The sequence below is a fragment of the Microcaecilia unicolor genome, chromosome 14 (assembly GCF_901765095.1).
Source record: "Microcaecilia unicolor chromosome 14, aMicUni1.1, whole genome shotgun sequence".
Classification (NCBI taxonomy): domain Eukaryota; kingdom Metazoa; phylum Chordata; class Amphibia; order Gymnophiona; family Siphonopidae; genus Microcaecilia; species Microcaecilia unicolor.
In genome coordinates this window covers 33,733,173-33,760,986 of record NC_044044.1, presented here as the reverse complement: position 1 = coordinate 33,760,986, position 27,814 = coordinate 33,733,173, and the positions used below count along the sequence as shown (strand labels likewise).

The 27,814-nt window shown below is 45.4% G+C and overlaps 2 protein-coding genes across 4 annotated transcripts in view; both read right to left on the bottom strand.

The window, feature by feature from the left end:
* Positions 1-27,775, bottom strand: part of LOC115457685 (alpha-2-macroglobulin-like protein 1) — a 41,971-nt gene extending 14,196 nt beyond the window's left edge. Inside the window, exons 1-29 of one of the 3 annotated variants that reach the window (XM_030187228.1) lie at positions 27,224-27,775; positions 24,367-24,550; positions 22,412-22,574; positions 22,198-22,250; positions 20,896-20,916; positions 19,512-19,665; positions 18,150-18,234; positions 17,685-17,805; positions 17,325-17,439; positions 16,934-17,043; positions 15,399-15,569; positions 13,500-13,730; positions 13,233-13,287; positions 12,592-12,737; positions 12,238-12,387; positions 11,765-11,920; positions 11,291-11,390; positions 8,631-8,706; positions 8,097-8,322; positions 7,832-7,958; positions 6,281-6,402; positions 4,420-4,471; positions 4,141-4,221; positions 3,840-4,016; positions 3,286-3,367; positions 3,011-3,140; positions 2,916-2,921; positions 2,220-2,294; positions 727-889 (exon numbers count right to left, since the gene is read on the bottom strand). In XM_030187228.1, the coding sequence (XP_030043088.1) occupies positions 727-889; positions 2,220-2,294; positions 2,916-2,921; positions 3,011-3,140; positions 3,286-3,367; positions 3,840-4,016; positions 4,141-4,221; positions 4,420-4,471; positions 6,281-6,402; positions 7,832-7,958; positions 8,097-8,322; positions 8,631-8,706; positions 11,291-11,390; positions 11,765-11,920; positions 12,238-12,387; positions 12,592-12,737; positions 13,233-13,287; positions 13,500-13,730; positions 15,399-15,569; positions 16,934-17,043; positions 17,325-17,439; positions 17,685-17,805; positions 18,150-18,234; positions 19,512-19,665; positions 20,896-20,916; positions 22,198-22,250; positions 22,412-22,574; positions 24,367-24,550; positions 27,224-27,297 (3,406 nt within the window). In that variant the 5' untranslated portion in view covers positions 27,298-27,775. Of the gene's footprint in view, positions 1-726; positions 890-2,219; positions 2,295-2,915; positions 2,922-2,983; positions 3,141-3,285; positions 3,368-3,839; positions 4,017-4,140; positions 4,222-4,419; positions 4,472-6,280; positions 6,403-7,831; positions 7,959-8,096; positions 8,323-8,630; positions 8,707-11,290; positions 11,391-11,764; positions 11,921-12,237; positions 12,388-12,591; positions 12,738-13,232; positions 13,288-13,499; positions 13,731-15,398; positions 15,570-16,933; positions 17,044-17,324; positions 17,440-17,684; positions 17,806-18,149; positions 18,235-19,511; positions 19,666-20,895; positions 20,917-22,197; positions 22,251-22,411; positions 22,575-24,366; positions 24,551-27,223 lie in introns of all 3 variants that reach the window. The other 2 variants (XM_030187227.1, XM_030187229.1) reach the window with 2 other exon arrangements.
* FOXJ2 (forkhead box J2) overlaps positions 1-27,814 on the bottom strand; it is a 584,760-nt gene that overhangs the window by 378,067 nt on the left and 178,879 nt on the right. The gene's annotated exons all lie outside the window — the stretch shown is intronic.

The window sequence follows — 27,814 nt, the reverse complement described above, 5'->3', positions numbered from 1 at the left end:
CAAGAGGACAAGTATAGCCAAAGGGAAGACCTCCAGACAACATTCCAAGGACACCAACTGCTAATGGGATAACAGTGAAGAATCATCCATTACATAATACACTAAAAATGAAAAGGGAGAGTCAAGGAGAAGCAAGATCAACGGAGTCAGGAAATCCACAGAAAGAATGAAGAAGCAGATGTGATCAATGGTGTAAAAAAGCCCAACAAACTAAGGGGATATGGATTGAGTAAGGTCTAGAGACTTTAGCCGAGGCTATTTACACAGAATATGCAGTGTACCAGATGGGAATGGACCAAGAATGGTTTGAGTTGTAAGAAAGGTAAATAACATGATTGCATAGTTTGAATGTGAAAGGGAGAGAGGGGCTTATTGCCCGGTGATGTGATCGTAGCATGCGTGAACCCAACAGGGAACGAGATGGGATGTGACGGAGAGGGGAATTACTGCAGGAGCTGGCGGGCACTGTGGTTAAAGGAGTGAGTAATAAGCTTGGAGGACAGAGGAAGGGCAGTTTCCACCTCTGTGATTTAGGGAAAAGGAAAAGGGTGGCTGGGCTGGGAAGCTTATTTAAAAAAATAACTTTTAATAAAATACAAACAATAAATTGCAGAACATACATCAAACATTAGAAATACTTAGCCAAAGAGAAAATAAAACAACAAAAAAAAAGGACATTTCAAGCCAAACCCAAGCAGCTTCTTTTACTTTCAGCAGAGGTCTTACCTGACTGGATGGCTTGCTGATCTATCAGCTCCATGAGGAATGCTCTGGTGTCCACATCTCCTGTCAGCGAGCAGGCGTATGCCAGCAGCACATGGGTGTGTAGACTGGTAAGGTTTCTGGCTGAGGCCATTAAGCACGACAGAGCCGTCGACACCATGCCATCCTGGAAAGAAAAAGAAGCATTTTCCTCCATCACTTGAGACATTAACAATGACAGGTGGCCCCCTCCAAGTCCACGGAAACTGTAGACTTTGCAAGGAGGAAGAAAAATTACTGTATTTTATTTTAGAACATAGGTGCCCTTGGCCTGGATTGGCCGCTGTCGTGGACAGGATACTGGGCTCGATGGACCTTTGGTCTTTTCCCAGTGTGGCATTACTTATGTACTTATGACATAGCATTTTCATGCAGTTCAAGGGGTGCTGGGGCTCAGATCTGACACCTTGAGTCTTCATTCATAACTACACTGGAACGTTGCCCCTCTTTTAAATCTACCCTGCCGGCTTACTTTCATCCACTCATTGACCTAACAGAGCTCATGCACTAGGGCCTCCTTCATCCCTGCAATTATCAGCTTTAAATCTGGTGTCATCTAGGACTGGTCTAACAATTAGGCAAGACTAGGCAGTTGTCTAGAACAGCAGCTGCATCAAAGTAGAAGAATAAAGTCTCGACAGTCAAACAAACTCTAAGAACAATCAGCAAGTATTTTTACCTGCAGAAAAGTGTGGGGGGGGGGGGGGGAGGCTATTTTCAAGTATTTATGTGTCTAAAAAATTATGGATGTGGGGAAGCTGATGGACCAAGGATTTGAAAATTAATTGGGGAGGGGTGTAAGGCTAAAGATTTTCCTAGGACCCCCAACACTCTTGCACCAGCCCTGGTGTCACCTTTCCCCATCTGCTCTGAGCACAGTCACTATAGCAACAGAGATCCAGAAACACTGGGCCAGGAGTAGAACCAGGAGCTCTGCATACTTATGCGTAGCGCTTTGGACGAGGTAGGAACAGAACCGGGTCCTTTGCCAAGCAGTGTCCAGCACTATGGACCGAAGGCAGGACAGAACCAGGTCCTTTGTATAGCACTGTCCAGTGCTACGTATAAACCCTAAATCATCTCGGAAAACAGCTTGGACTCATGGAGCTTTGGGACCATCTTTTGGCCACTGTGGAAAATGCAGGTCTCCCTGTGGATTGGTTCCTATTTTTACTGATCGTGACGCACCCTCTTTTACACAGATCTCAGAGGCTTATAGCTATACAATCTTCTTTCTGCAACACAATTCACTATGTAAAAGTTGCTCGTGTGATCAGATGCTGTGACTGCCACCTCTGTCACCTCCTCCATCCTTCCCGCTCCCAGCCTATCATAAGTAACAAATAGCAATTCTAAACCATGGAATTTGTTTTTTATGTTACTTTCCACTGTTAAATGAGACATAGAGGTATTAGGGGAGGGATGTGGGGAAAGTATTAATGATTTGGGTAACTCACAGAGGTGGAAATGCCCATCTCCAACAGTGTCACCACAACATAGGCTGTGAGAGATTTGCCATCATCCACACTACCCTGCAATGCAAACAGTGTTTGGGGGGGGGGGGGGTGAGAAGGGGAAAGAAAAGATAAATGGTTATATGTTGCCCCCACATATAAATCTCACTCACTCTTTCATGGTTCTGCAGGGCGCTCTTGCATCATGCCCCGACCTTAGACCTGCGTGTAGTCAGGGAGCAGTGGGAGCGAGACCTCGGACTCGTGGTTAGTCCTAGCATTATATTGGCGGCTCTTAAAGAGACCCCCACAGTTTGTTTATAGCGCAGAGTTGCGGGAAAGCCCGTTGAAAATGGCATCAACCTGCCCTATGCAGTGCATCCTATCTACCATTTAAGGGAGTAAGTGGCTTTTCTCTAAGGATACAGGTGAGTGGCACAATGTATAAATGAAAGGGGTGTTCATGTGGTTGCAGCTGCCACTTGCTACCACAACCTGGGCTCCACAATGTTAGGTCCACTGATATCAGGTTACATTAGTATTCTGTAACTGAATCGAGGTGCCCAGACACACCACGTAGCTTCAGGCCACCTAAAAGGAGGTCCCAGTTACAGACTAGTGTATCTCAGTGTGAGTCCAGGAGAGTACAACCTACTCTGACAGACAAAAGACACCAACACTCTTAGATTTAGCTCAGACCTTTCTCTGTGTTTCAGGGATAAACGACAAAAAGGTCAGATATCTAACTGAAGTGGTCTTGCACCTACCTTGATGGCTGACAGGAAGAGACTAACCTCATCAGGAAAACAGCCACTGGGAAGCTGCTGGTCTCTCAGCCATCTCATGGAATCCTTTATGGTCTGCTGGTCAATGGGGATATATGACACGGCCTGGACAAAGCTCTTCATAACCGAGGCAGTCAGCCTAAAGTGGGGGGAGATTAATGGGCAACGGGTCACTTCTGGGTTGCATTTTAAAACTGAATGGGATGTGGTCTGAAATAAAGTTAAGTGCTAACGTAACCTACTTTCACAGTAAGTCTCCTTGAGGGCCGCTGTGAATCACTCACCGGATATTACCGCCTCCATCGCGTTTCCCAAAAGCACTGTAGGATCCGTCATTGTGTTTATAAGTCAACTGCTGCTGATAACCTGGATTTAAAAAGCATCCATAAAATGCATTTTACAGATCTTCTTTTGTTCAGTTGCTATTGGTGAATCCATAATCTGCTCTTTGAGTAAACCCTTGTCACAATGAATATATTTGCACATAACTAAAGCAACACGATTGACTCTATCTCATGCATATTTCATATGGATACTCCAGAAATCAGATATGACTAGAGGATACTGGAGGATAGCATGAGAATCAGCTCCTCCTTTCCCTTCCCAAGTGGGTCACAACATACAGTTCCTACTTGAGTGAGCTGTCCATGGTGCTGAATGTTTATTTTTTTCCCTGCATGAGTTTAGAATAACTGAGCTGTCCAATGTACTGAATGTCCCCTTTCCTCCATGAAAGACCATTTTTTTTGTATGTGCTCGTGGGGTTCAACACACACTCTTTGATTCATACTCCTAGACTCCCACCACCAATCTAGCCCTCCCAATGAATGGTACTGACCGCTTATCAAATATTTATATGCCTGTGTCTTGATTTCATCAGTCAACTGATGCGTCTTCTCCAGGTACTGCAACATATATATGACAGTGACAAAGGCCATCGTGTTCTGCTCTCCACCACCAACGGGCATCTGAATCAGTCTATCCAGATTGTGCAGGGTGGGACCCAAGATGTCTCCTGAAAAAAGGGAGTTTTCCACAGAGGTATGAGAAATCTGTGTAAAATGCAGGGTCATACTGAATACTTTTAGAATTATGGTATGAGAATAAGAGTTGGTGTACAATTCCACGTAATTCCTTACCAAACACAGATATGTAGGCTCTAGATGACCCTTCAACCACATAATCAGGAACTTCCAGTGGTACAGACTCCTCAAAGGTTCCTACAGAATGAACAGTAGAAGTGGAACTGGAATTCCTGATCTTCTGTGAATATGTGCTCTCATCTCATCACATCTTTAACTGTGCTCTAGTCACACACATGCCCACAAATCCATGTACATAAAGATACAGGTGCAAATACCACATACACAAAACATAATATGCTTACACACTTTTCCATGCATAGTTTATCCCCTTACCTTTCAGACAGAGCAAGGAGCTGTGGGTCTTTTCCACTGAGACCCCCTCTGGCTGTGGAGATAATGCAAAGAAATCAGAAGGAAGATAAAAATACAGAAGTGCAAATTCCACAGACAACATCTGCAGGGAGACACAGTGCAGACACCCACAGTAGGCAGCCTGTCTATTAATGCACAAGGTCTTTTATTCCTGAAGATGGCTCAATATTCCAAGGCCTTGGCATGTCAAGTATATAAATGCCTTGTGTGTGAATTTTCAGACACACTATGGTTGGTGCTCCTGAAAGTTCTCAGAGACCTCCCTCAGACTACACAAATAATGGCAAGGTGGAGGTGTTCCACTGAGGTGTATTGACAGAGACAATATTATGTGGTTTAAGGTAAGATCATACAGCTCAGGGCTTATAATTAGGTTCAACACTGTTGGTTGTCAACATAGCATCACTGAAAATGTGTGAATGTTGCTGGTGTGTTGAAAAATGCTGGTTATAGGATAGATATTATTAGGCTAATATTTAAATCCCAACACTGCCCTTTTAAAAGAGATTACAAGGGTAACCATTCACTCCCATCGCTTTCTTCTAAGAAGGCCCTACCTTCGGCCTGTGAATAATTTCATCTTATTTAACAGCATTTTAAAGCCATAATAGTCACACAGGCAACTGGTGCTGTCTGGGTGATTCAGATGGTATTGGAGATTTACTGTGGCTCTGGGTTTAGTAGATTTTGTGTTTTTTTTATTTATTTATTTATTTATTTATTTGTTTATTATTATTTCAATAAATCACAAGTAAATTTACTTGACAGAAAAAAGCAGCTAAAGAATACTAGTTTACAGAGAATTTCCTCAAAAATGAAAATAAAGAAAAACATCTCCTTTTTTAGATGCTTTAGAGTCCACGAATAGTGAGTCCAAGTTATCAATAACTGGAGATATAAGGAAAAGAAATTAAACATTTCAAATACACTATAGCCAAAAACAAGATTTCAGCATTACAGGCTAGGTATATATTCACTTATAGAGCTCTCTTAGATGTTAAAAAGGAACATAATTGGGAAGGGTCAAAATACACATATTTGACATTCTGATAATTAACCAAACATTTACATGGATATTTTAAATAAAACGTTGCTCCTAATTGGAGCGTCTCCTGTTTCAACTGCAAGAACTTTTGCCTACGCTTCTGCGTGTCCCTCGACAAGTCAGGAAATATCCGAGTTTGTAATCCTCTAAAGGTTTTCTCTTTCTTTAGGAAAAATTTCTTTAATATCCATGACTTGTCTGAGGTCAAGGCAACCGTGGCAAGTAAAGTTGAAGCAGTGGGTTGTTCACTATCTGAACTTTCTATCAATGCAGAGACATCTATTGCCTGATTATTTAAATGTTGTTCATCTTTTTTACCCGGGATATAAAAAACCTGGGAGATAGGGGGAAATTGATCTTCACCAATTTCAAGGACTTCTTTAAAGTAATTTCTTAGCATTTCCCGCGGAGAAACCAGAGGCTGCAAGGGAAAATTTATAAAACGCAGATTTTGTGTTTTAATTGTTTTAATAATATCATGTTATTGGAATGTAATTTCTGATTGTACGTTGTGACCTGCCTGGAAATAGTTTAAATTAAAAAAAAAAATCATAATGGGTTGGTCTTAATCTGCTCTGAAAACATATCAGGGAGCCAGGAGACTGAAGGGAGGGTTGAAGTGCTCTTAGCGCTGAGGCTCCTGGAGTAGGGGATAACTCTTACTGGTTCCTTCAGCTAACAAAGCTTTGTGACCTCACAACAGGTCCCTATGACATAATAAAAGCATTCAGAAGTCAGAGACTGGAGGGAGATGGGGAAAGAAGTGTAGACACAGACCCGGACAAGGATGGTTTTGATCAAGGTGTCTGTACGGCCTTGATCTGGTACCACTGTCTCCTGCCCAGAGCAGATCTGTCGGGTGCTCAGAGCCTCGGTGCTGACAGTCAGGTTCATCTCCCCTAGAGTGAGACACAGATACTTTAACCATCAGGAGGGTCTGGGAGCTGTGGGATAGTTTGCATCCTACACCTTTAGTCACATGAGGATGGCATGCAACAGTCTGCTGAAATTGTGGAGGAATCAGAGAGAGCTGGAGAAGAGGACCAAGTGAATTCAGATAGTTGAACTGATTTATACACTCCTTCCACCTCTTATCATTTATTTATTTTGCATTTGTATCCCACATTTTTCCCACCTATTTGCGGGCTCAGTGTGGCTTACAATACATTGTAAATAATGGAAGTACAATCGGTTGCAGTGCAATAATGAGTTACAATGTGAAGAGTTATATAAGACAGAGTAAATGCAGGATATTATTAGGGGATGGAACAGTGGAATATAACAGTGGTGAGTTGAGAGGGGGACAGAGCAGTATTGAGGGAACAGGGAGGTCTGACAATGTTACCTGTGGGTAGGGTTTAGGAGTGGTGAGAGTGCGGGACAAGAGATTTCAGAGAGTGTATTGGCGTGTGTCTATGAGATTGTATGGGCTTCATGTGTTTTGATCCTTGCCGTAGATTTTCTCAAAGAGATATGTCTTTAGTAGTTTGTGGAAGTCGGTCAGTTTGTAGGTCATTTTCAGGCTGCGAGGTAGTGTATTCCAGTATTGTGTGCTCATGTATGTGAAAGTCGATCCGTGCAGTACTTTGTATTTTATGCCTTTGCACTTAGGGAAATGGAGATTGAGGAAGGTTCGAGACGATCTTTTAGCGTTTCTGGGTGGCAGGTCAATTAGGTCGGACATGTATGCAGGGGCTTCACCGTGAATGATTTTGTGGACTAAGGTGCATACTTTGAAAGTGATGCGTTCCTTGAGTGGTAGCCAGTGTAGTTTCTCCCGTAAGGGTTTTGCACTTTCGCATTTTGGTTTTCCGAAGATGAGTCTGGCTGCTGTATTCTGGGCTGTTTGAAGTTTCTTCAGTATGTGTTCCTTGCATCCTGCGTATAATGAGTTGCAATAGTCCAGGTGGCTGAGTACGAGTGATTGCACTAGACTGCGGAAGACAGATCTTGGAAAGAATGGTCTAATTCTTTTCAGTTTCCACATGGAGTAGAACATTTTTTTTGTTGTGTTGTTCGCATGAGTCTCGAGAGTTAGGTGGCGGTCGATGGTGACTCCAAGGATTTTTAAAGTTTCTGAGATTGGCATACAATGGTCATCTCTTGTGACAGGAAGGGCTGTAATTGGATGCTTGCTTTAGAATTGTAGGGGGGGGTGGGGGAATGAGACAGGTGTTTCCAGTGTGAAAGAAAGGTTGAGTAAAGATAAACTCATTGCAGAGAAGCACCAGTGGGGGATAGCTGGGACGGTGATGTCACGCTATTGCCTTCAGTACACTGAGTTGTGTACCACCCTCCATGTACCCCTCCCTCCTCCACCTGACTCACCCAGTATCATAGCTGTGATGTTCCAGGAGAAAGTTGTAGAGTCATCAGCGCACAGACATCTGGTATAGGAACACTTGGGACAGAGAGACACCTGGAAGTCCGGGGAGTCTACCAGAGATACATGGACCTGCAAATAAACCAATCATGTGGGGACAGGAAACACACAAGATCAGCCCCATGTCCCTTCCCATGATGCACTAATTCAAGTAGCAAGGGACTGATGTACCACGAGTTAGATGACATTAATTTGTCTTTTGTCCCTTACCTTAATGCAGTTGAATAGGTTATTGGAGACCGTGACTTTTACAGGGAAGCTCTCTCCTCTGACCATGGAGGGCAGCAGTGTCAGCTCCACTGCGAAGGGTTTAAAAGCTCTTAGACGTTTGGCTGGTGAGAGTCCAAAGCCGATGTCTGCTATGCAGAACATGGAAGCTTCCCAGTCTGTGATGGTGTCAGGGACTGTGACTGGAACTGATTCATTACCAGTGGATCTAGAGAGCCAAAAAGCAAATAACCTGGCACAACATGATCTATCATTGTATAAAGCGGGGGGGGGGGGGGGGGGGGGGGCTGCTGTGGGAATTAAAGTAACTCCCCAGGGTCACACACAGAAAATCCATGGCACAGCCAGAGATTAGAGCCAAGACGCTGGAGGTAAAGTGACTCCCCCAGGGTTACACATGGAAAGTCAGTGACAGAGCCAGGGATTAGAACTGAGATTACATACAGATGATCAGCGACTCCCTGGGTGCTACCCACAGAAAGTTCTATGATCTAAGTACAATCTAGCAGCACTTACCCAATTGAGTGGAGGCTCCAGAGCCAGGTGTCAGCGAAGAGTGTCTGTTCTTGCCTATGTGAGTACTGGCTGCTTTCTGTAGGTGTATGAAGCACAGAGCATTACCAACATCACTGATCTAGAGATACAGTCCCTCCCCCATTTATAAACCAGAATGGACCATCCCAGCCTAGGGAGCCGGGTATTACAGACTAAAGGGTATCATATAACCATGCAATGCAATGCTTTAACACACTGCTGACCTGTATCAGCCCAGCTCAGAACATCCCCTGGATCTGGACAGTTTCTGACCCAGCACCAGCCTGGCAGTCTCAGAGAGTCTCTGCTGTATTTCCACTTTCTAACCGAACCCCCCCCCCCCCCCCCCCCCCAAAAAAAAAAAAAAAAAAACAGTTTGGCCACTTCTGCAAAGGTTTTTAGCCAGGGTACCAGTGAAGAACCATATGTGCCTCACACGAAGACTATTCTTTTTTATTCACGTGGTGAAGAAGAGATCATGCACTTGGTCTGCTCACGATACTACTACTACTTAACATTTCTATAGCACTACTAGATGTACGCAGCACTGAACACTTGAAAATGAAGGGACAGAGCTTACAATCTAAGCAGGACAGATAAACAAGACAAATAAGGGATAAGGGAATTACTAAGGTGAGAAAGATTAAAAAATGGGTACTGAACAAGTGAGTAAGGGTTAGGAGTTAAAAGCAGAATCAAAAAGGTGGGCTTTTAGTCTAGATTTGAAGAGGGCCAGAGTTGGAGCTTGACGTACTGATTTAGGAAGTCTATTCCAAACGTATGGTGCATCAAGATAAAAGGAACGGAGTCTGGAATTAGCAGTGGAGGAGACGGGTACAGATAAAGGAGATTTACCCAATGAATGGCATTCCTAGGGAGGAGTGTAGGGCGAGGTAAGAGTGGAGAGGTACTGAGGAGCTGCAGAGTGAATGCACTTGTAAGTCAATAAGAGGAGTTTGAACTGTATGCAGAAATTGATAAGTAGCCAATGAAGTGACTTGAGGAGAGGGCTAATATGAGCATAGTAACACTGGGAGAATATGAGTCATGCAGCAGAATTTTGAATAGATTGATGATAAGAGTGTGGATAAGGGTTTTGGTAGTGTGCTCAGAAAGGAAAGGACAAATTTTGGTGATATTATAGAGGAAGAAATGACAGATTTTAGCAGTTTGTTGACTATGTGCAGAGAAAGAGAGAGAGGAGTAAAAAATGACCCCAGGGTTATGATCTGATGAGACAGGGAGGATGAGTGTGTTATCCGCAGAGATAGAAAATGGGAGGAGAGGTTGGTTTATGGGGAAAGATAAGAAGCTTAGTCTTGGTTATGTTTAGTTTCAGATGGCGATGAGACATCCAGGCAGCAATGTCAGACAGGCAGGCTGAGATTTGGGCCTTGATTCCTGCTAAAATTTCTGGTGTGGAGAGGTAGATCTGGGAGTCATCAGCATAAAGGTGGTACTGAAAACCACGGGAGGAGGTCAGAGCACCAAGGGAAGAATTATAGATATAGAAAAGAAGAGGCCCCAAGACAGAGCCCTGAGGTACACCAACTGATAGTGGGATAGAAGTGGAAGAAGATCCACCAGAGCATGCCCTGAAGACTCAGCTTCAGCTGGGGCACTCTGTCATGAAGGTTACCTTTTCGCCCATACTCCTTGCTCGGTTGGCCACAGAGGTGGTGTCAGGCTACTACTCTCACCCTCTCATAGATTTCAACCTCTTCTTCCATCTTAATTTCACTGCTTTTGTTCCTTCAAAATCCACTACATCTGTCTATTCACTCCTCTACCTCTCAGAGTAGCAGTCCCTTTCTTCCTTTCTCACTGACTTTGACTCCTGGCTTTTCTTCTTTCTTGAACCTTCATCTCCTTCCCTCATTCTTGGGGATTTTAACATTCATGCTAATGATCCCTCTTTAACATACTCTTTCAATCTTCAGCAGTGCTCCACTACCTCTACTCATCAGAATGGCCACTGTCTTGATCTTATCTTCTTCCCCAACTGCTCACTCTCGGGTTTCTGTGCCTCAGCTCTTCCCCTCTCTGACCATCATTTGATAACTTTCACACTTAAATACCCCCCCCCCCCCCCCAGGCCCATCCACTCTCTACTTATGCATTTAGGAATCTTCAGACTATTGACTCTTCTCAACCATATGCTATCAAGTCTATCAATGAGGCTGTCTCTTCCTATAATACTATTCTGTCCTCTGCTCTGGATACTCTCGCTCCTCCCATTCCCCGTTCTGTAAGGCGTACCAAACCCCAGCCTTGGATGACCTCTAGAATCCGCTACCTATGTTCCTAAGCCCAATCTCTCCTCTTCTGCAGGATGAACAGCTCTGGACTGGAAATGATTCATAATTTGGTACTGGAAATCAAATCTTGTCAGGGGAATTTGCACTCTGCATCTGACTTACTGCAGTTTATTCCCAGAAAAAGTTCACAGGAGAGAGAGAGGGGGGGGGGGGGGGGGGGGGGAGAGAGAGAGAGAGAGAGAGAGAGAGAGAGATGTTTAAAATCACAGCCATTTCCCGGATTCCAGAAAGTATAAAGGCAGGCCATCTTTCTTTCTGCAAGTAACAGAGCCAGCATAGACTTGGAGGTCAGCTATAAAAAAGATGGGGCAGTCTTAGACATACCTTGGTCAGATGATCCCATATAGAGGGGCATCTGCGGCGGAACGGAGCAATCAACCGGCTTAATTATAGCAACGTTAGTTATAATTTTCAGTCCTGCATCCTATTGGAGATTAAAATAAATATATAAGCAAACCTAGCTTCCGATCCCACTCTGCCACCATCTCTCACTGTGTGACCTTCAGCATAGCCACTCAGAGCTGTGATACCTGCAGACCCAACTCCCAATCCCACCTCTGCCACCATCTCTCGCTGTGTGACCTTTAGAACGGAGTCACTCAGAGCTGTAGCACATGCAAAACCCAGCTCCCAATCCCACCTCTGCCACCATCCCTCACTGTGTGACCTTCAGCATAGAGTTACTCAGAGCAGTGATGCCTGCAGCCCCAACTTCCAATGCCACCATTGCCACAATCTCTCACTGTGTGACCTTTGATGTGGGAAGAGGTTGCTCCTATGGGCTGTATCACATCATACCTTAAATAAACTGTTTATGTCTGGGTCTCGCTGGTACCAGGATGGAATCCAGATGGTGGGTTGTCTCCCTTGAGATCCAGGCTCCATGCAGGGGTCTGGCTCTTGGACTTTGGAGGGGTGACCGCCTTGGTACCATTCACTGAACAAATTATACAGCTGTGTGGAAAGGAATGAAGTGAGACTACCATCATGGGAAGAATTAATGCATTTCATATAATCTCTGCCCTATAAATTGAAACAGAAGTTTCCAGGTTCATTGCCTGGTTAATCATGAATGGGGTCAGGGAGGCTGTAAAATCAGTGGATGTTTGGTGACTCTGTTTTGCCAAGTGCACCAGAAACTCATAGTTAATGTCCATTATTCTAGGAGTCCGATAATGACTCAAGAACAGGAGGGGAATTAAAGGGAGAATGGGGTGTGCAATGCCTCCCCAGAGAGAAGGGGGGGCTCCTCTCATCACCACATCACTCACACTCTCTGTAGTTAATTCATCCTCTGGTCTCATGAGCTGGATGTTATGATCCACAGCGCAGACTGCACAGAGGGATCCTGGAGCCGCCTGGAGCTGAAGATCAAGCTTGGAGCCTGAAAACACCTTTGGAACTGAGAACTCCAGGGTTACCTGAGACAGATAGAAAGTGTACAAGATGAAAGCAAAGAAAGGGATATTTAGAAGAGACAGAGAGAGAGAGAAAGAAAGAGAGAACGAGAAAGAGAGAGAGACAGAGTGTCCCTCATCTGCGTACTGAAGGACTGGAAGAACCAGGGCAGGACACGGCCTGCCACGATCCTCCTCTCCTTCATCCTGGCCCCGTGTGCCCCTCACCTCATTAGTGAAGCACTTGGAGATCTGGAGGAGGGTGCTGTCTGCCATGGCCTTCCGATTTGGAAATGTTGCATATACCAGCACACGGACTTGGGGTGCCATGTGGCTTGCGATGTTAAGGGTGATAGTCAAAGAACCTCGGAGGGCTGCAGACAAAAACAGAAGTGATGACATGAGAAGGAAGGAGACCAAGCAACTGCTATAGACCCTGCTTCAACGCCATCTTATGCTCTGACATTAACTTCACAGCTATAAACACACAAGCGCCGGAGCGGAGAGAGCTGACCCGTATCCGACTTCCAGGATCTCAGCCGAGCCGAGACACAGCTGTGCGAGTGGGGCAGCCTGCCCCTATGGCGCAGCTGGAGGACATCGAACCGGGCCAGCTGGGACATACAGGAGCAACTGTAGGAGCTAAGCACGATTAACCCAGTGGACCAGGAGCGATGGCTGCCAACAGAAGAAACTCTGAGAGCTCGGAGGAGCCCCTGAGCTGGCGGACCACCTCTCCCCACTCAGTGTTGCCTACCAACATGAGAGGCAGGAGCAACGGAAAAGACGAAAGCCCAAATGAGCAACCTATGCAAGTTAAAGACATTGTAATCTCAAATCAATACTGATGGACAGACAGATAGACTCACCATCTTTCTCAACTGTCTTCTGTCCCTCCTCTACAATCCCTCCTTTCGCCATGACCTGCGGAGAAGGAAAATCAACTCCTAGTTAAAATCCCTTTAAATTATCTCTGGAAAATAAAATCTTAAGAAGCTGTAAAGGTGAGCATCTGGTCTCATCCCCTCACTATCCCCATTCCCATGTGCACACTCTAGGTTCAGGGTTAAAAGGGAGCTGCCCCGTCCTCAGTCTAGGGTCAGAGATTTGCCCTGTAGTCAGTTGTCAGTACTTACAAAGTAGGCTATGGCCAGGTGACTAGCACTGGTCTCCATGTCCTTTGGATCTATAATATAATCCACAGTAAGCTGCTGATCCTGGCCACATGGCAGCTCTCCCTCCAAGGGCTGGATCTGTAGAACGCTGCTGGAACTGGTGAACATAGGAATGACAGTGTGCTGGGCTGCCTCATGGTACAGCGTGTATTTTCCTTCCTCCATAACAGGCTCCTCTATCTTATACCAGCCCTGTAGGAGACAGGAGGAAAGCAGGGGTAATAATCAGAAATACTGAAACCACTGAGGGGAGAAAGAGGGGCAGGAGGGGAAAAGCACGGGCAATAAACAGAGATACAGGAACTGCTGGTGGGGGAGGGGAGAAAGGGAGAGGGAGCAGGAAGGGAAAGGGGAAGGGAATGGGACTTATGTACCGCCTTTCTTCCCCAACTACATTCAAAGTGGTTTACATATATTCAGGTACTTATTTTGTACCAGGGGCAATGGAGGGTTAAGTGACTTGCCCAGAGTCACAAGGAGCTGCAGTGGGAATCGAACCCAACGTCCCTTGCACTAACCACTAGGCAACTCCTCCACTAGCAACATTCCATGTAGAATCTTAAATAGGAAAGGGAAATGGGACTTGATATACCGCCTTTCTGAGGTTTTTGCAACTAGGTTTACATATATTCAGGTACTTATTTTGTACCAGGGGCAATGGAGGGTTAAGTGACTTGCCCAGAGTCACAAGGAGCTGCAGTGGGAATTGAACCCAGTTCCCCAGAATCAGAGTCTGCTGCACTAACCACTAGGCTACTCCTCCACTCATTCCACCAATAAGCGCCAACCTCATCAGTGATGTCACAATGGTTTGATTGCCCAATACAGTTCCCCAGGATCAAAGTCCGCTGCACTAACCACTAGGTTATTCCTCTACTCATTCCACCAATAAGAGCCAACCTCATCAGTGATGTCACAATGGCTTGATTGCCCAATACTTGGCTCACTTCTGATATTGTGATGTCATAAGAGAAAGGGGGAAAGGGAAATGGGACTTGATATACCGCCTTTCTGAGGTTTTTGCAACTAGGTTTACATATATTCAGGTACTTATTTTGTACCAGGGGCAATGGAGGGTTAAGTGACTTGCCCAGAGTCACAAGGAGCTGCAGTGGGAATTGAACCCAGTTCCCCAGAATCAGAGTCTGCTGCACTAACCACTAGGCTACTCCTCCACTCATTCCACCAATAAGCGCCAACCTCATCAGTGATGTCACAATGGTTTGATTGCCCAATACAGTTCCCCAGGATCAAAGTCCGCTGCACTAACCACTAGGTTATTCCTCCACTCATTCCACCAATAAGAGCCAACCTCATCAGTGATGTCACAATGGCTTGATTGCCTGATAATTGGCTCACTTCTGATATTGTGATGTCATAAGGGAAAGGGGGAAAGGGAAATAGGACTTGATATACCGCCTTACTGAGGTTTTTGCAACTACATTCAAAGCGGTTTACATATATTCAGGTACTTATTTTGTACCAGGGGCAATGGAGGGTTAAGTGACTTGCCCAGAGTCACAAGGAGCAGCAGTGGGAATCGAACCCAGTTCCCCAGGATCAGAGTCCGCTGCACTAACCACTAGGCCGCTCCTCCACTCAGGAAGGGAAAAGCAGGGGCAGTATGCAGAGATCTAGGAACTGTTGCCTGATTAGGGGTTGGTGCAACAAAATTACAGTTTCAGTGTCTCAGGCAGGCAGGTCCTCTGGGAGTCCCAGAGAACTTGGCTGTACTTGGTGATTAAAGCTGCACTGCCCCCCGATGGTAGGGTACCTGGGTGGCAGACTCCTGTGCACCTTAGAGGGATAGAAAGAGGCAGGGAGGAGAAAGCAGGGGGAATATTTTCTGCCTGTTCACACCTCCAGTTCGATGTGTTCCTGTCCCCAAGAGTCTGTATCCAGGATGAAGGAGGCCGTTCCTGTGTTGTCTGTCTCATAGGTCTCATTCAGTAGAACCTGGTTTTCCCTTCGCACTGTCAGATGAAGAATCTGTCCATTTAATGGAGAGTCATCAGGACCTGTCAGCTTCATCTGCACAGAGGAGTAGGAGGCAAAAGTCAGGCACTGGACTGCTGAGATACCTCAAATGACTCCTGCCTCATCTTCTACTGATGGAAGGGTTGCAGTGCACAGAGATAACATCACATAACATGAATGCTTATATTCCGTGAAACCTGATCAGCTCCATGAAGATTACAAAGAAGAGGACTGGGAACAAGCCAGAGAATAATACTTCAAAACACTGTTTAGTAATAATAGCTTCACTCAAAGATTTCCAGGACAGCCAAGTGTTCAGGTGTTTCCTACAACACAAATAAATTGATAGATATCTAAGTTTTTTTTAGGGAGGCAATTCCAAAAACCGACACATTGAGCCTGCAAATGTGTGGGAAAATGTGGGATACAAATGCAGCAAAATAAATAAATAAATAATAGATTATTTAAGAACTAGTAAAAAAAAGGCCCGTTTCTGACACAAATGAAACGGGCGCTAGCAAGGTTTTCCTCGGAGTGTGTATGTTTGAGAGAGTGTATGTGAGAGTGACTGTGTGTGTGAGAGAGAGTGAATGTGCGAGTGTGTGTCTGTGTGTGAGAGAAAGAGAGTGAGTCTGGGTGCGAGTGTGTCTGTGAGAGAGAGAGTGTGTGTGTGAGAATGAGAGTGTGTGCAAGTGCGTATGTGAGACACAGTGTGAGAGAGAGAGTGTGTTTCACACAGATAGAGTGTGTGTGAGACACAGACTCTCTGAGAGACTGAGTGTATGAGACCAAGAGAGTGTGTGAGTGACTGTGTGACACATAGAAAGTGAACGTGATACAGTGTGAGACAGAGTGTGTGAGAGACAGTGTGTGAGAGTGAGAAAGACATTGACTGTGAGAGAGAGAGAGTGTGTGTGAGAGAGAGTGTGTGTGTGTGAGACAGAGATACCTCCCCCCTCTCTCTGGTGTCAGGCCCCCCCTCCCTCCCTCCCTCCCTCTGGTGTCAGGCCCCCCCCTCTCTCTCTGGTGTCTGAGAGTTACTGTGCAGGACGCTGAGCTCTGGCTGTGCTTCAAGGAACTGACCAATCCTATTTAATAGAATGCACCTCCAACATTCTGAAGCCGAGAAACCTCGTGTGGTTGGTCACTTCTGCTTGTGACGAACCCGGAAGTACGTGATGTCAATTCAGGAGATGGATACAGAGAGCAGGAATGCCTCAGCCATGCAGTCAGCTTCAGAATGTTGGAGGTGCCTTTTATTATATAGGATGCTCCGATAACAGACCCCTTTAGAAGAGGGGAAGGTCAATACAAGAGATTTCATCATTTTGATAGTATCACATCCACAGAGGATCTTAATAGACAGATTAGCAGGCATGGTTAGTGAAAGTGTGTCACTCCCTCGGACTGACACTCACCTTCCCTCTGTAGGGCAGCCTGGACTGGTAATAGATGTCCACACCCTCGAACATCACACGGCTGAGAGTGTATGATAGTCGGCTATTTCCTGACGTGTGGACCACAAAACCTACAGAGGGAGAGAGGAAGGGAGGCTACACCCATGGCTAATGTGACCCTAGGGAAAGTGACTCCCCTGTGAACAGAGCCGGGATTAGAACTCGAGGTCAGAGAGAAAAAGTGGCTTCCTTACAGATCTCTTTCACACACACAGCTGAGGATTTGCCCTGGGTTATAATCAGGTCAGAGAATGGGAACTCCCCCTTCCTCCCAGGGCCCTATGTAGCAAGCATTTCCCTCCCAATCCCAGAAGCTTTCCCTGTTAGTGGCAAGTGGCTGTGAGCTTCTCACCTGTGTCATCCTCCTGCACCGTGGCCTGAACCTCCAGACTCAGGAGATAGTTGTTAATATCTGCCTTCAGAGTCTCCATGTCTGCCACCGCCAGGAAACTGCCTCTGCCTTCCATCTAAAAAATACCACAAGAGAAACTTTAAACTCAGCCCACCCCTCTGCCCCCACGCTCAGTACTCCTGGGGCCCTCTGCTCAGCTGTCCCTCCTTCCTTCCCATCATACCTAGGCCACCCTTACCTGGTGTTCTGTCTCTCAGTACCCCTGAACCCCTTACTCCTGGCGTTCTCTCCCCTCTTACCACCCCTAGACCCCTCACATCTGATATTTTCTCCTTCTCAGGGCACTTGGGCCCATCTGACCTTTCCAGTGATATTTTGGCAGGAGTCTTCCTTGGGTCCCTCTCCATACCAGGCGTTTCGGTAGTATCGGTGACATACACTTATCTTCACCAGACCTTGCACAGGTTTTCCGTAGGTGTACCTAACCAATGACAGAATTAGACAGCAAAATTAGCATAAACAGATCATCTCCCGCCGGGGAACCGGGATCTCCCACCGGACAGCTTCCTTTTCCAGGGATAGCAGGAATCCATTCATTAAACATCATCTCCTGTTGCCAGTCAGAACTGTCTGTTGTTTAAGAAGTTCTGCTGTCTTCAGGTGTACACTGTGCCCCTCTCATAATAGGGGTGGGAGAAGGTGATCAGAAGCTGGTCTGCAGGGATTCATGTTCTCAATGTTCAAGGTCACACGGCATGAGATGGTGGGAGCAGTGGGATGCATAGAGTTATTAAGTTAGCAACATAGGCTTTTCTGTCCACTCACCAAGCACAGACATTGAACTGGAAGGACTTATCAGAGAGAGAAACCACCGGGGGAAGCTGAAACACCACGAGGAATTTCTCCAGCTCTGAGAGAGGGAAGAAAGAAAAGCAGAAGTGGAATCCAATGTTATGGATGCAGCACAGTAACAGAGAACCCAATGACCCTTCCCCCATGTCTTTGCTACAGGTTCATGATGACAACTGATGGATCTACGGAATCTGAACGGAGATTGGGTGGCAACACCGGTAACTGGGAAGCCAAACCAGTGCTGGGCAGACTTCTACGGTCTGTGCCCCTAGAATGGCAAGGACAAATCAAACTCTGGTCTACATATAAAGCATCACGTACCATGTAAATGAGTTTATCTTGTTGGGCAGACTTGATGGACCGTTCAGGTCTTTATCTGCCGTCATCTATTATGCTACTATGTTACTCTTTGGGGTTCTACATGGAATGTTGCTACTAATTGGGATTCCGGAATCGTGTAACTCTTTAGGATTCCAGAATCTTCAGAACTTTTAGTACAAGAACAGTGCTGGTCAGACTTCTACGGTCTGTGCCCTGAGAATGGCAAGAACAAATCAAACTCGGGTATAAAGTATCACATACCATGTAAAATAAGGTTATCTTGTGGGGCAGACTAGATGGACCGTTCAGGTCTTTATCTGCCATCATTTACTATGTTACTATGAAGATCTGCAGAAAAAATACATTCTGAGCATCCTATTCCATTTACCTTCTACAGAGGCAGAACATGTAAAGTAAACGTGAATAAGTTCAGAGATTGTATAAATAAAGTCTCTTCAATTAGTAAAACGTCTTAGCTTTGATATAGGATACTGAGGAGCTGAGGCAGCACTAGCCCCCTCTAAGGGGAGTGGTCAGTTCTGAACTGTTTTTCTCTATCTCCATCTGCTGGCAGGATGACATAACCCACTCATCTGGACTGGTCTGGGCAGGACTCAAGGACATGAAACGAAAGGAACTGAACTGTAAGTACAAATTTTTCCATAAGTATGAACATATGTGAATATTGTGAGTTCTTTTCTACAAGTAAAACAGGATTTACAAGTGCATAAACCTTCATAAAATTAACCTCCACATGGGCACTTGTTTGAAAGATTTTTTCATTCTTTTAATTTGAATTTGATAGTATAAATGTTTCTAATTTCACCTGAACCAGCAGAATTTATTTTAGAGAAAATACATTTAGGGCGGCTGTGTGCGCTCTCTGAAATTCACTACCCTTCGGTACAAACATTTCTGGAACCACTGCTGTGTATTTTCTGTCTCTTATAGCGGTAAGAGTCACCTCGTGTCTTTTCCTGGCTGACCTCAGGGTAAACAGAATGGTATAATTACCAGAAGCTTCCACGGTGAAAGTGTGTCTGGCATTTCCTGCAATGAATGTGTAAGTGCCCAGAGCAGGCTTTATGGACAGTGAGAAGGACAAGTCCACGATCCCATGTTGTGGCAACACATTGAACCACTGGCCAATCTGGTTCCCATCAGGATCCTGCATGCAGAAAAGCAAAGCATTTGTCACAGGTGTCATAAGTACATAAGCACATAAGTATTGCTATACTGGGAGAGACCGAAGGTCCATCAAGTCCAGCATCCTGTTTCCAACAGTGGCCAATCCAGGTCACAAGTACCTGGAAAAACCCCAAAGAGTAGCAAGATTCCATGTAGAACCCCAAAGAGCAGCAAGATTCTAGAATTCTAAAGAATAACAAGATTCAATGCAGATTTTCAAAATGTAGCAACATTCCATGTAGAACCCCAAAGTGTAGCAAGATTCTAGAATTCTAAAGAATAACAAGATTCCATGCAGAATTTCAAAGAGCAGCAACATTCCATATAGAACCCCAAAGAGCAGCAAGATTCTAGAATTCTAAAGAACAACAAGATTCCATGCAGAATTTCAAAGTGTAGCAACATTCCATGTAGAACCCCAAAGAGCAGCAAGATTCCATTCAGAATATCGAGTGCATAAGTGTTGCCATACTGGGACAGACCAAAGGTCCATCAAGCCCAGCATCCTCTTTCCAACAGTGGCCAATCCAGGGTACAAGTACCTGGCAAGAACCCAAAACAGTACAATACATTTTATGCTGCTTAAATAAGCAGTGGATTTCCCCCATCTTAATAACGGCTTATGGACTGTCCTTACTGAGTAAGTGGAGTGGAAGAGTACCCTAGTGGTTAGAGCAAGGGTCTTGACATCAGTCAAATCCCACTGCTGCTCCTTGTGATCTTGGGCAAGTCACTTAACCCTCCACAGAGAAAATACCCAGGGTACCACAATGTAACCCACCTTGAGCTACTACTGAAAAATGTGTGAGCAAAATCCAAATAACGTACTGCAGGCACAGCTGAACAGTGACATTCCTAGGGGGGCTGACACCCGGGGCGGATCGCCGATGCGCCCCACCCCCCCGGGTGCACGCCGCATGCCTGTCCGCTTTGTTCGTTTCCATGCTCCCTCTGCCCCGGAACAGGAAGTAACCTGTTCCGGGTCAGAGGGAGCACAGAACGAACATAGCGGACAGGATCGCCCCCCCCCCCCCCACCCCAGCAGTGTGCACCCGGGGCGGACCACACCCACCGCCCCCCCCCCCCCTTAGTACGCCACTGCAGCTGAAATGTTAGGAGTGGTTAAGAAGCAGGTGGGGAAGCGGCAGGATCCAAAGGGGCCAGGAGAAACGATGCACACTATGCAGAAGTACCAAATTGAAGAGCTTACCTGCAGCTGTACCAAAGGAAGCTAAGAGATGGAAAAGAAAAATAAAAGGATTGGTTAATGCTTGTCTACAGAAAAGCTGTTCCTATCCCCATTCACTGGCCGTACAGAGTGGACTTTATTTTTTTAAGATTTAAATGATCAAGGTATTTGGATTTGTACATCACTGGTGCAGAGTGTTAGAGTGATTTACAATTTCCTTTCACATCAGAACACAAAAATATAACAAGACACTCTGGACCCTATTTACTAAGGTGCGTTACTAAGGTGAGTGTCCCTAGCATTAGCGCAGGCTGAAAACGCTAGTGCGTCTAGGACCCTCTATTTAAGTACATATTGTGCTTCTTACCTAATTCCCTTCTTCCAGAGGGCGGCTACTAAAATGGTCAGTGGTCTTCGTCATAAAGCTTACGGGGACAGACTTAAAGATCTCAGTATGGGGCTCATTTTCAAAGCACTTAGACTTACAAAGTTCCCTAGGTTACTACGTAACTTTGTGCTTTGAAAATACACCTCTATATATACTTTGGAAGAAAGGTGGGAGAGGGGAGATATGATAGAGACGTTTAAATACCTATGTGGCATAAACGCACAGGAGACGAGTCTCTTTCAACTGAAAGGAGGGGCTTAGGATGCAAGTGAAAGGGGAGGAAGCCTAAGCAAATATTTCTTCATGGAAACAGAAGTATAGCAAAATGTAGGCAGATGAGGACCATATGGCCTCTCCAGCCTGCCCATCCCGTGCCCTCTACAATCCCTTCCTCTCCCTTGAAGTCAGATACAGTCTTCTCCACCACCTGCACCGGAAGGCCGTTCCACAAATTCACCCCCTTTTCTCAGTGGAGGTGGTGGAGATGAACCTGTATCTGAAACCAAGAACTCTTGGGGCATGTACACAGGATGTGGAACTGTGAAGCTGGGTGAGGGGGCAGTAGCAACAGGTAGAGAGGGCTTCCTGAAAGGGAGGGTACTGGAGCAAACGTTACCTGCTGTTCTGGAGTCTGAGAAGAAATGGTGGGACTGGATTCCAGGCCGTTCCCCCAGAAATTAAGCCCTGCAAGTACACAGGATCTCTAATGCAGAGGAAGAGATTAATGGTATGGATAGGCAGACTGGAGAGGCCTCATGAGTTTCATTTGCCATCATTTCCCATGTTTTTCTATATTTTGCTGTATTGTGGCAAAAATATAACCCATTTGCAGCTAGAAAATCCCTTTAATTAAAGGAATTGCCCATCCAGGACAGTTTTGTCCTGCCCTCCCTTTCCATCAAGTTTGGTATCAATGGATCACCACCAGGTTTCACCTTATCAGTGCTGGAACGGAAATTCTCATCCAAATTCACAATCCGGACATTCACTGGGAGAGAGAGAGAAAGAAGGGGAAAAAAAAGGGAGTGAGTTTCACAACTATGAAGACGTTACAAAGAATCTTCTCAGTGACCCTGGAATCTCCCCCCACTGACTTTACAGAGAGGGGAAGCCGCTGAGATCCCTTCTCCTGCCTCAGAGGACACCCACCTGTCTGTCCAGCCTTGTACGTGGGTTTGTCTGTTTGAATGATGGTCTTACTGTCCTTTCGTCGGATCAGCACTGTTTTCCTGGCCTTAAATTGATAAGAGGAGCCTTGGGCTCTGAGGCTGACCACAGCTACTTCTTCTGAGCCTCCAGCAGGAGGGGGAACCTGCAGGTAGTTTAAGAGACATCAACACTAGCCAGATAGTGACTCAAAGCTTCACCCCAGGTCAGCACAAAGGGGCTGACCCAGCTCTTTTGCGAAGGGATTTCATGAACTGGGAGTCTACTTTTACACATGTGAGATAGTATTTTAATGTTGGTATCTGCCTTATCCTTTAAATGCAAGACTGTGGTATCCGTCAGGGACTGCTGCTTTCTCCTGTACTTTTAAATGTATATATAAGCTCATTTGGGAAGCGATTTCATGAACTGGGGGTCCACTGTTACACATGTGCAGATAGTATTTTAATGTTGCTTGGGGGGGGGGGTATTTCACAAACAGCTTGGAGAAGAGATGGCTGAGGGGAGACATGATAGAGGTATATAAAATAATGAGTGGAGTGGAACAGGTGGATGTGAAGCGTCTGTTCACGCTTTCCAAAAATACTAGGACTAGGGGGCATGCGATGAAACTACAGTGTAGTAAATTTAAAACAAATTGGAGAAAATGTTTCTTCACCCAACGTGTAATTAAACTCTGGAATTCATTGCTGGAGAACGTGGTGAAGGCGGTTAGCTTGGCAGAGTTTAAAAAGGGGTTAGACGGTTTCCTAAAGGACAAGTCCATAAGCCGCTACTAAATGGACTTAGGAAAAATCCACAACTCCGGGAATAACATGTATAGAATGTTTGTACGTTTGGAAAGCTCGCCAGGTGCCCTTGGCCTGGATTGGCCGCTGTCGTGGACAGGATGCTGGGCTCGATGGACCCTTGGTCTTTTCCCAGTGTGGCATTACTTATGTACTTATATATGTACTTCTCATTATATACGTAACCTAAGTGCTTAGAGCAAGTGGAAAGCTGGTACCTGACACACTATTTAAAATTAAATAAAGATATATCCAAAATATTACGGATGGATATTTCTCAAAGTTTGTTACCGGAGATGCTGCCTTTACTGGTGAAAAAAAAATCAAAGGTCTCATTATGACTTTCCTTGTTGGGTAAATTCGATAGTTAGAAAGATTTTTTTTTTTAAGCTTTGACTGTTAAGACCTTATTTTCATGAAAATTAGTTTCCTGTTTGGTTCAGGCACTAATTCTCCTTCGGTTGAATTAGTGTAATTTTATGCAGGGATTTCCACTGCTATTACATATACCCCACTGCTCAATGAATATTTAGGCCTCAAACGTATGATGAATCCACACCTTTATTAATTCAATTACACTGGCTCCTCCTATCTCAATCCAAAATTATTGTTAAAAATCATAAGTCTAGTCCATTATATTTTTATAGGTTCTGCACTAGATTATTTTACTCTATTTCTATCATTCCTGAGGCTAAGAAAACGGTCACGTCTTAAAGACGAGTTACAGCTGTCTTAGCCTTCAGTCCAAGGTTTATGTTTTAAGCACATGTTGGATGGTCCATTTAATTTCTATGCTGCAACTCTGGATTGTCGAATGAAGGATTTAAGACAGGTAACTAGTCGAACCGTTCTTGGTAAACATTTAAAGACGTTTCTGTTTATGAAATTCTTAAGGCACTAATGCGATATAGAGTTGATTCAGAACTGCTTCTTTTTAAAATTAAGATATGTTTGGATCTTCCCTGTTAGCTCAGTTGGTTTCTGCTAGCTTTGGACCTAACTCAAATGCAAAGCCCTGGCCTCGAATAGGATAAAAAAAATTTGGATTATAACTCCAGTCATGTGAGGCTGGATCAGTACATCTGGGGTGTCACCGCAGACCTTCGACAGTGGACCCCCAAAATAATCCCCCAGGACCCTCTTTCTCACCTGGAACTGGAAGCAATGGAAGAGCTCCTGCAGGGACCCCGAGGCCCGGAAGATGGTCTGCTTCTTGGCTGATGTCTGAAGCTCTACCGTAAGCTGAGCAGGGTCTTTCAGATAGCTGATCAGGACACAGGCTCTGGGGGTGGACGGATGCCAGAGCTGAGCTGGCAACAGCACAGAGAAATTACTGCCAAGAAAGAAAAAGAGAGAGGACTTTATGGACCAGAAACTTCCCTGCCTCCCCTCAGATACATGCCTGGGGGCCAGGCATTATTTTTATATAAGGCCTGGGCCTTGTGTGTGTGTGCGTACACATCAACTACAAACGTTACTCTCTATCTAAATTGGATGGGGAAATTAAATTTAGAAATGCAGAAACAGTCTATAACAGGGTCCCAATCCAGTACATCTAGCCACTCAGGTTTTCAGGGTATCCACAACGAATATGCATGAGAGAGATTTGCATACAGTGGAGGTAACATGGGCAAACCTATCTCATGCATAATCATTGTGGATACCCTGAAAACCTGGCTGGGTGTGAAGCACTGCTTTAGAGGGTTATCTGTACTTCTCAATTTAATTTTGTGTATCGGTGTGTGCGTGTGTGTTTTTTGCCTACACCCACTCAGGTAGTCATGGGGGCTGAGCACCACCAATATATTGAGCAAGCATCTTTTCTGTGGCCAGGAAGGGGCCAGTGTTTGGCACCCCCCCCCCCCCCCCCCCAGTCATTTTGAAATGTTGGTATCTGTGTTTGCACTTGTCTGTCAGGGCAGAGGCAGGAATGAGTGAGCCTGTGACTCCCTTTTGAGAGACTGGAGAAGTGTATCAGGCAGAGACTGTGCACACAAGTACTGTCTAGTCTCTACCTGTGGGGACAGGTGGGCAGCCTGAGCAAGCAGGGACTCTGCCCTGAGACTGGAGCCACCGAAAAAAGGAGGACAGATTGAGCCAGTCTGGGTTTTACTTCCATTGCGTTCAATGGAGCAAAACCCGGAGTGGATCATTGTGTCCTCCTTTGTCTGGAGCCATATGGTAACCCGCCAGGGTTAGAGACAGCCACAAGACACACATGCACAGATGGGAGAGAAGGAGACAGGCAATAAAGAGAGGGGGTGGGACAAGAGACAGAGAAATTGAAAAAAAAAGAAACAAAGGTATTTAATAAAAATAATAATTAACATTCATTTCTTTTCTGTTCCTGCCCTTTAAACAAACTGAATGCTGACCAACAGGATAGATATTAGCCAGAGTTTGACGCAGGCTGTAATTACACCTGGCTTAGGTACAGCCACTAAGCTTTTCCTGCTGCTGGGTGTCTTATCTGTGCTCTGGGGTGGGGGAAGCAGCTAGACACCCCCCAGGAGCTTCCTGTACCTCAGCCCAGTGACCCCCTTCAGGCCAAAAAATACAGGACCCTGGGTCATTTTAGAACAGAGAGTGAGTGAGTGGATTATTTCAACAACAGGAAGCAGAGTAATAATCCCTTGTTTTGCTATGAATGTAAGGGAGCTGCAGATAAGCAAAACCCTAGACAAAAGACTTCATTATTTAGCAACAGCACACGCTTTAAGAATAATCCAACTGATTCCCAGAGCAAGGTCTAAAATGAAGACATGGGGAGAGTTCAGAGATCTCGCTCACTCATTTCCTCTGTTTGTGTAGAAAGGTTCTCCTGCAGGTCATACCTCAATTTACTGTTCAAGTACTGCAGAGTGGCAATGGAAAACAAAGCTTAGAGTGTGTGAGTGTGTGTGTGTGTGTGAGAGAGAGAGAGAGAGAGGGGTCAGGACTGATGGTTTATGACAGTGACTGTCCTAGGGAGGAGAAGAGAGAGAGAAAATCTGAGGAAAAGAGGAGAAACAGCTAAAATGAAGAACAGACGTGCCGAGCAGGCTCAGGCCAGTGGTTCTGTCTATGATAGTGGCCAGTCCAGATCCCAATAGCAAAGTCCCTTCCACAGCACTCGCTCCCTCCCAGAAAGAACTGGTGAAGAAAAGCCAGTCAAGAGGGCTAAGAAATCCTCCAGATCTTTACCCAAACCTGTTTTACATTCACCTACACTCTCTGGCACCAAGGTCCAGAGCTTCACTGTACATTGGGTAGGGAAAGACTTATGTTTTCACTTCTTAGAGGGTTCCCCAGTCCTTGTACTCTGGTATCAGACCTCCTCTCAGCCACCCCTTCTCCTCACAGGGAAGCCGTCCCATCCCCTTTATCATTGTGGAACCTTTCCTAGTTCCAGTACATAGAGTTTGTGAGATGGGTTGACTAGACCTGCACACAGTACTCAAGGTGTGGTCACACCATGCAGAAGTGTTACAATAATTCACCTTTATTTCTGAACTAGTTCCAATGTGCTATTTGCTTTTCTGAAGATTTCAGCGATTCCCAGATCCTTTTCCTGACTGCTGATTCCTAACACCCACCATCAGGTGCCCACCGTAGTTCTCTAGGTCATCTACAGCCCCTTGACTCTTTTTCTCAATTGGTTGCGTCAGTGCATCAGCACCTCCCAGGGGACAAATCCCACACCCAGTACAACAGGTAGAGAAGGTGGTAGAATGTCAACACTTAATGAGACACACAACATGGACCGACCTCCTCATCAAATACTGAGAGTACACCTAGCAGAATATACCACAACTCATTGACACCCACAAAACAGACAGACCTTCATCAAATACTGAAGAAGGGACCATATATTAGAAATTAAATAAAAGCTCTTTAGCCTGAAAATGTCTAAAAAACAGACAGACAAAGAGGAGGAGAGGATCTGAGCAAGAGCAGAAGATAGAGGGGATGGAGAGACTGGGGAGGGGGAGAGAGAGATTAGGATAAAGGTGTTGATGTCTCTTACGGTGGGGGCTCCTGTGTCCCTGCAGTCTGCACTTGCAGTAGGAGGAAGGTCAGCACAGCAGCAGCAGCCCACATCCTCAGCCTTCTTGGATGGTGAAGAAATAAATTGAGCCCCCAGCAGAGACCAGGCAGGACCCAGCCTCTGGCTGTGACTGCCTGGGTAAAACGTCACACACAGAGACACTCACACACTTTCAATCAGACCATGTAATCTCCTGTCTATCTTCACTGATTCAGACACTCTCTCTCTCTTTCTGGAACAGGATATCTTGGTGAACTACTTGTGCACTTTATATGTGTTTCTCTGTAAGTTTGCATTACTCAGGCTGTCTCTCTTTACTAATCTCTTTCACAAGTTAACTGCGATCTTTCCCTCTCATTGTGCATTAATCATATCTCGCAATCTCTCATTATCTTGATCTTTGTGCAGTGCCTGTGATGCTCTTTGTCTCTGTCTGCGTCTCTCTCACTGTCTTATTACCAAACCTCAGCTTAATCTGCAGAACTCTCTTCCCTTCTCCCCTCAGACTGAGTCCTCTGCTCCTGCCTTCCTTTCTTTCCCAGGTGCTGGGTTATTTTCCTGTTCCTCCAA